Here is a 7900-nt window from a genome sequence, read left to right as displayed (position 1 = left end):
CCCCCGGGGGGGAGGGCCCCAAACCCCCCCAAGCCAGCGCCGCCCCCGCCCCCTCCCGCCGGACCCCGCCGCCCTCCAGCCGCTCCCCGCGCATCCGCTTCCAGGGCCGCCCTCCGCCCCACGTGCGCGCCCCTCCGCGCCGCGGGAGCAGGGCAGGGCGCGCACCGCAGCACCGGCCGGCCGGTACCCCCGGAGGTGGGCCCGCTCCTGCCCTCCCCCCTGTCCCCTGCCCTCCCGCGGGGGCGGCGCGGCCTCCGCCCCTGGTCCTGAGGGGCTGCTCGGCCTCCCCTTCCCTTCCCCTCCCTTCTCCTTTCTCCCTTTCCCTTCCCCTCCCCTCGGTCCGTAGGTGAGGGGCCCGGCCCCGGCGGGGGTGACGCGTGTGGGGGGGCGGCCGGGCGGGCTGTGGGGGCGGCCGTTCATTGTCATTATCCGGACGGTGGTGCTTGGGCATCTCTGATGAGGAGACAGCGCTCCGTGATTGATTTATGGCTTGGTTTGGGTTTGTTTCTTTTTTGTGTGCGCCTTCCTTACCCTGTGCAATTTGTACAAGGGGTGAAGGTGGTCATAGTGCGGTAGTTGGAGAAAACTAGTAAGAGGACTCATCCTTAGGAATTCTGTGCAGTTTTTCCGGCAGCTGACAGGCCACGAAGGACAAACGGGGGGACGGGCTGTTGCCCCCTCGAGAGCTGGTCCCTACAAGACACAGCCCGCCTGGCCTCAGGTCTGGCTCCACCATTCCTCAGCCCACCAGCATTTTGGAAGCCCTCAACACTGAAAAAGCTGCGTTTTCCTTTCAGTTTCCATTTCTGCCAGAGTTGGTCGAGGAGCAGTTTCTCTTTTAAATCTCAGTTCTGCACGTACCACATTTTCCTTTCCATACGCACCTGATGGGTCACCGTATCTCTGATCGTACCTCATCCCAGCCTTATCTTCACTGAAGCTGGACAAAATAAAAATGCTCTAGATATTTAAAGTTTTACTTGTCTAAGTGGATATTTTTAGATTCTCAAGTGCTGAAGACGCAGTTCCCTGCGTTATGAACATCCGCTCTCAATTCCCTGTTGCAGCCTCAGCCTTGAGTTACTTCCAGCTTGTCTGTCTTTTTCAGACAGTGGCCGCTTATACAGGGGTAAAAAAGAGAAGTGTGGAGGTTTTACACAATATCATTGTGGTGAATCTGCTTCAGCAGAATGTAAACCAGAAATGCAAAGTCTAGCTAGTTCTAACCTCCATTGAAGGAGATAAAGTATAATTTTAAGTGGAAGGAAGGAAAGAGTTGTTTCCTCTTATGCTTGGTACTTGGGCATCCTTTGACATGTCAATACATACCTGTGAAAAGGTAGGATGTGAGAGAGGAAGAGAGTTTTAAAAAGTGCTACCTCCTCCTGGCAGCACCAGATTAAGGCAGCTACTGAGAGCAGGTAGCTACTGCAATTAATGCTGTGTACCTCAGCTCATTTTAATCTTAATCTTGTTTATCTGACCAACTCTTATCACTGGTAAAAAGGGAGTCAGAGTCATGTGGAGGAGGTCTCTGCTGTTACTCTTTACCGCTGTTGCCTGTGGGAATATATGACATTCCTGACATGACACTTTGCTTCAGTCTTCTGTCCAATAAGACTAACCCAGAGACAAATGAGTGTTTCAGTGAAATAACACTGGTTGTCTTTGATACTGGGTTTTCAATACATTGCATTCCCAATTTATTGACTGGTTGCTGTGGCTCTGTGTTAAATAAAATAATTACTGGCTTATCTTTTTCTTCTGTTTGCAGATATAAATGACTCTCTTGTTAAACTGAACCATGAGTCTTGCAATACATGATCTGCTCATTTGTTGTCGTCGCCTTGAAAATGAGAAGGCTGTGGAGCGAAGGGTAACAAGTTTTCTTTTGGTTTGTGTGTGCCGCAGCGATGGAGGGAATCACTAATGATTCTTTTTCTTGAAATACATTTTCAGAAGGAAATTGAAAACTTCAAGCGACTTCTCCGTGATTCTGAAACACTTCTCCAGCTGGACCGGAATTCTGATTCTAAACAAGGGAAACAACTCAACTGGGATGCTCTATTTAGGTAGCTTCTTTTTTTTGCTTTGTGAATGGTTGCAGTTTTCTTACACAGAATATCATGCTTTTGTTTACTGGACCTATTTTAGTGCTTATCTTTCTTCAGATTGATTTAGACTTCTTGTCAGCTTGTAAACAATAAATGACTTATGTTAGTCTCTAAAGGAAGTAGATTTAAAATAGCCAAAAATGCAACACTTACCACATACAGAAAACTTAACTGCCAGGAAACTGATCATTAATTGAGTGGTCGTTTTTTCATGCAAAAATAATAGTTACTTTATTGAAAATTATCTTTTGCATCTGATTTTCAATGTATAGTACATATGTAAATTATAGGTAGTTCATTAGAATTCTTTGTGTTACTGAGTTCAAGACACAGTAGAACTAGGACTGTGGCATGTAAATTGAAGAAGCTGCACTGAGGTTTGTAGGGGCCCATCTTTGATACAATCTTTTTAGGTGTGCTGCAAGATTGGACTGAGCGTTAGTGTGATAAGTTCTTAGAGCAGCTGGGACCAGTGCTAAATTTCATGCTAAAAGTGCATCTGAAGTATTGGTTTTCATAGGCTGGTGTCTGGTCAGCTTTCCAGTACGTTTTTTAATCAGCATTAGAATAGTTTTTGTTTCATAGCTGTAACAAAAATATCGTAAGAAGGATTTGATCAATTCTTTTTTTTGTTGCTCTTGAGATGGCCAATATTATAGTAGGAGTACACAGAAGGAGTACAAAAATAGACTCTGAACTGTATGCAAATCGTAGGCCTAATAGGAAATCTACAGTAATTGCCAGTGATAAAGCCAGCGATTTTTTTAATCTATTCTTAGATCTAAAATCTAATCTATATGTTAATTTTAAATGATGGAGAAGTGAGACTTGAGGGTTTTCCCCAATAAAAACAATGAAGAATCCTTCTAATATTTTGTTGTATAATGTTGCAGCATAAATAAAAAGACTTAGCACTGCTTTTTTTCCTAATTTTAAATGGTATGCTTAGCATTATGCAAAGTTTAAAGGAAAGTTTGGTTCCTATTCAAGTTGCTTCTAGATAATCTGTAAAACTAGCAGCTCCTTTTATAGATTATTTCCATCATGCTTAGACTGTAATATATTTCAGTTGGATTTAGTTTTTGATAATTAGAATCGTGAGAGGAACAAGCACTGACATTCTAGGTTAAAACAACATTTACCTATTTTATTTAGTCATAAACATGCAGATCCTTCATTAATATCTCTTTTATTTTTGAAGTGTCTTGCAGAAATGTTTCCAGAAAGAAATGAAAAACCTGCAACTGACAAAACCAAATGCATCTGCTTCAACCCAAACTACCAGACAGAAAAAGATGCAAGAAGTTGGAAGCTTGGTCAAATATTTCATCAGATGTGCTAATAAAAGTCAGTTATATATATTCTTATAGAATTACTTCTTTGTTTTGGTGCTTTGCTTTCAACTTTAAATTTTTACTCTGAAGTGAGTTGCCAGGGTAGGGTTCATCTTGCACTCTTCCAGGTGTTTACAATTTAAATATCTTCTTATGAATCAGTTCTTTGTTCTCCTTCTCTTTTGTTGTCCTTGTTGATGCTTACAGAGCCATTTTCTAGTTATTCAATGTATATGTAACTGATGCATCCTCTCACAAGTTAGTTTGAAGATGATTCCTAATATAACTGTTTCTGAACTGCAGTGGGTTTTTTTATTTTTAAGTAAACATTTACAGTCAATTCCAGATTTATTTGGAATTTGGGTTAATTACAGTCTCACATTCTTGCTTCATGTAGGAGGACCCAGACTGAAATGTCAGGAACTTCTGAATTACGTCATGGAAATTATAAGAGAGCCAACAAGTTGTGCTGCTTATGGATCTGACTGTAGTAGTATACTCCTAAAAGATATCCTCTCAGTAAGGAAATATTGGTGTGAGATACCCCAGCAGCAGTGGTCAGGTAATATTTTTAAGCCTGGTTACAAATGTCTTTTCCTGTTACTGGAGCGTGTTTAGGTGCATTTTAATTTGTTTGATGCCCTGTTATGTGAGGTACTACAGAAAACATGCAGTAAAGTAGTGTCAGCCTTGAAGACTTACAGCTGAAATAAACAAAGCAGCAAACATTAGGAATTGATTTTTTTCATTCTGCATACTGTTTGTCTATTGCTTGCTGAAACATACGTACTTAAATACAATCAGGTTATGTAGGCATGATCTCTACATGTAAAACAAACCCATGGAATGTGTGTGCTGGAAATAGCCTCAGTAGAACTGGTGTTGGTGTGCAGTTATTTGCAAGTTACTAGGTATTGGCTGGTATAGTTTGATATAGTTAATGTCTTACTGTTAGAATTTATTATCAGAGTTTTGTTGGCTTATGAAGTTCCTAAAAACGTTGAGTCACTGTTGTTATATGCACATATTGCATATAAAGAAAAAACTGGAAAGCTTAAGGTTTAAATAGACAAAAACATATTTTAAAAGTTGGGTAATCATATAGCATGCAACCTGAACTGAGTAGAAGTGCAAACATAATTTTTCACTCTTCAGAGGATTGGATTTGACCCCAAGACAATTAACTTATTTAGCGTGGGGAAGAATGTATATGTATTTTGAATCCTCTGACAGATAGCAAGCTCTCAACTCATCTGTTTTCATTTGTTGATGTAATAGAACAGTACTTGGGGGGAATAAAAGGGTATTAGAAGTTTTACAGTCTAGTTTGTTGGATGTTGCATGTGCAATTCTGGAGAAAGTGTAGAAATACTGTTTTTGTGTTGTGTAGTGTTTTGAAGTCAGACTTTGGGTTTCTGAAAAGCATTTTATGATAAAATAATCTACTGTGTAGCTTGAAGAGAGTTGCTTAATTACAGAATGGAAATAAACCTGCAAAGAACTCAGAAGGGGAGTCTGGTGACACTGGGAGTGGGAGATAATTTAAAAAACTGCTGAAGGCTGGCAAAGCAGAGCAACTAAAACGGAACGGTTCAGGATGGGAGATGTGGTTGGGTAATTGCAGGGCCTGAGAGTGGGATCTCAGAAGTTATAAGAAGTTGGTACTATTTGCCCATGGAGGTAGGACAGGAAGTTGAGGATTGAATGGGAAGGTGGAACTGTATAGGAAAGCTGGGACTAGGAGCCAGTGAAAGGGGCAGAAGACAAAGGGCCGTCAGCCTGCAGGTTGGAGCAGGATGGGAAGGCAGGGACTCAGCAGGGAGGCTGGAAGCTGGAGTTCAGAGCAATAAACAGGAAAGGCATCTGAAGGAGACCTGGGTACTCGGGTAGAGCTGAGGGTAGGCAGGTAGGGAATGGGACAAGAAGCCAGAGATGTTGACGACAGATATTGAAGAAGGCAGAAAAGGAAAACTGAGGCCAAGTGTCACTGGAAGGATTCGTACTGGTTGCATGAGGAGCCTTTGGGAATTGCTGTGGTGGTTAGTTTAGGAACATGGAAGTTAGCTGAGTCTGTTTGATCATGGGCGGAAGCTGGAAGTGTGATGGAAGGAATTTTGGCATTAGATCATATGGGGCACAGGGGAATTTAATTATTGAAGTGAGGCAGGACTGAAGGCCATAAATCTAGAGGAAGTAAGACTTAAATCCATTAAATGGAGCAAGTTGCTTATATTAAAAGAAGGATATATGAGCTTTGTAGAGGTTATCATAACCTTTTTTAGCAATTCCACCTTAGTGCTTGTTTGTAATTCTTGGAGTACAATGGAGAAGTCTGTGCACTGGTGGCATTGTTGAACCAACAGATTTACTCAGCCCTGTACGTGGTCTTATCAAAGGACTGGAAAGTTGAGGGGTAATTGCTCAAACCCATTCACTGTTTGACAGTCCCATCAGGCTTGTGTGAAAATCCAATGGGGGTTGGAAATTAATCAGAGGTAATTGATACTTGAATGAGGTAAGATCACCCTTGAACGCTGCGGTGCCAGGTATACTAGAACTGCAGTAGGAACCCAAAGCAAAGAGCGCTACCCAGTATGTGACCGTTGACACAGCTAATGCATTTTTTTCCATTTCCTTGGCCCCTGAGCATAAACCACAGCATTCTTTACCTGGAGAGAAGTACAGTATGCTACAAGGATGGAAGCATAGCCCATCTGCTTTAGACTTGTGCAAAAGGTTTTGGAAGAGGGCAGTGTCCCATAACACTTAACTACATTGATGATATTGCGGTATAGGGAAGCACTGCCTTTGAGGTGTGTAACATAAGCAAAGGGATAATTGGAATTTTACTAAATGCAAGATTTGCGCTCAAAAGAGATAGGGTGAAAAGACCTGTGCAAAAAATAGTTTCTTGGTGTCAAATGGCAAGGTGGGTGCTGTTGCATTCCTGCTGATGTGATCTATAGCGTCACAGCAATGGCACCACTGATCAATAAAAAGGAAACAAGTTTTTCATGGAATGGTGAGATTTTGGCAAATGCACATCCCTGGTTACAGTCTACTCATGAACCCACTGTACCAAGTCATCAGGAAAACTGGCTCATTTGAGTGACAATCTGAGCAACAATAAAATCTGACCATAGGGTACCAACTGCACCATATCAGAAGAAGAAATATTGGCCATCTGTGAAGGAATTTGGGCAGCATTTCAAGTAGTGGCAATGGAATCAGAAATGCTGCTGGCTCCTCACTTGCTGTTACTTCAGTGTTTGTTGAAAGGATAAATGCTTTTGACTTTCACAAGCGTGACCTGGAATAAATGGACTTATAAGAGGAAACAATGATGCTTGAGCCTGCTGGAGGAGTTGATGGATTGTTCCAAACATCATGACTTTTGGGGTATTGCCCAAGGTATTACCATATGCTCTAGAAGCCCTGGAATATGACAAGGATTCAAAAAATTAGTAATATACCTTGTTCACTAATGGCTCTTGTGTAATTGTTGGCCATTGGCAAAGATGGAAAGCTGTCATTTGGAATCCTGATCAAGAGGTTGTAGAAGCTGATGAAGGTGAAGGACAGCTAAGTCAATATGTAGAAGTCCAAGCCATAAGACTGGCCATTGATGCAGCATTACAGAGGAAACAGGACAGATTTTATCTGTGTACTGACTCTTGGATGGTGGCCAGAGCCCTCTGGGATTGGCTTACACAGTGGAAACAGGAATTGGCAGAGATGAAGGAGACCTATTCGGATAGCTGCCTTACGGAAAAACATCACATGAGATTTAGAAAAAACTCAGTGTATGGTTATGACGTGTTATTAGCTATGTCCCAAAAGCAAAAACCACCAAGAACTAATCAACAACTATCAATCAGACCAAACTGCTCAAGTTGCTGCAGTAAACAAAGTCCTGGACTGGGAATGTAGAGTGAACCTATTTATAACTTGATGGACTTATTAAACATCTAAGATGAGATTCCACCTGTCTCTGGGCAAGAGACTGAGGAGTGATTTGTCTAAAGGTGAAATTCTACACGTAATAAAGGCTCTTGAATTTTTTTCGTTAGTGAAAAAAGCTAAACTACAAAAGGTGTTGAAGCCTGAAATCTGTCATTTAAACTTCACTGACCACAAAACAATGTGGAAGTTGCTCTCTACCTCATAAAACTCATCTGCCTCAGCTTGAAGGGGTGGAGGGGTGGTAGTGTGTCAGCATGGTTCTGCCTTTAGAGTGTGGAGGACCTTCAGGGATGCCTGGGACCGAGCTCGCATGGCTAGAATCAACAGGCTTAACACTCTCCTGTTCCACCTCTGACAACCGCTGCCTTTGTCAGCAGCACAGGATGCAAGCCTAAGCAGTTCCTTAATCTAGGAAGGCACTTGCTTTGTTCAGAGCACAGTCCCAGCAAAAATGGATGAGATAGTCCATTAGTTCTCAAAGACCTCATC

The 7900-nt window shown here is 42.1% G+C and overlaps 1 protein-coding gene across 1 annotated transcript in view; it reads left to right on the top strand.

Annotated features, from left to right (window-relative positions):
- Positions 1-93: 93 nt before the first annotated feature.
- Positions 94-7900, top strand: part of ATM (ATM serine/threonine kinase) — a 71863-nt gene continuing 64056 nt past the window's right edge. The window contains exons 1-5 of the mRNA XM_014966141.1: positions 94-195; positions 1775-1876; positions 1960-2072; positions 3316-3461; positions 3846-4010. Coding sequence (XP_014821627.1) covers positions 1805-1876; positions 1960-2072; positions 3316-3461; positions 3846-4010 — 496 coding nt within the window. The 5' untranslated portion in view covers positions 94-195; positions 1775-1804. The remainder of the gene's footprint in view (positions 196-1774; positions 1877-1959; positions 2073-3315; positions 3462-3845; positions 4011-7900) is intronic.

This window comes from Calidris pugnax, unplaced genomic scaffold (assembly GCF_001431845.1).
Source record: "Calidris pugnax isolate Ruff unplaced genomic scaffold, ASM143184v1 scaffold20, whole genome shotgun sequence".
NCBI lineage: Eukaryota > Metazoa > Chordata > Aves > Charadriiformes > Scolopacidae > Calidris > Calidris pugnax.
Note: the sequence above shows the minus strand (reverse complement) of the source record. Positions and strands in the feature narration are given on the sequence as shown.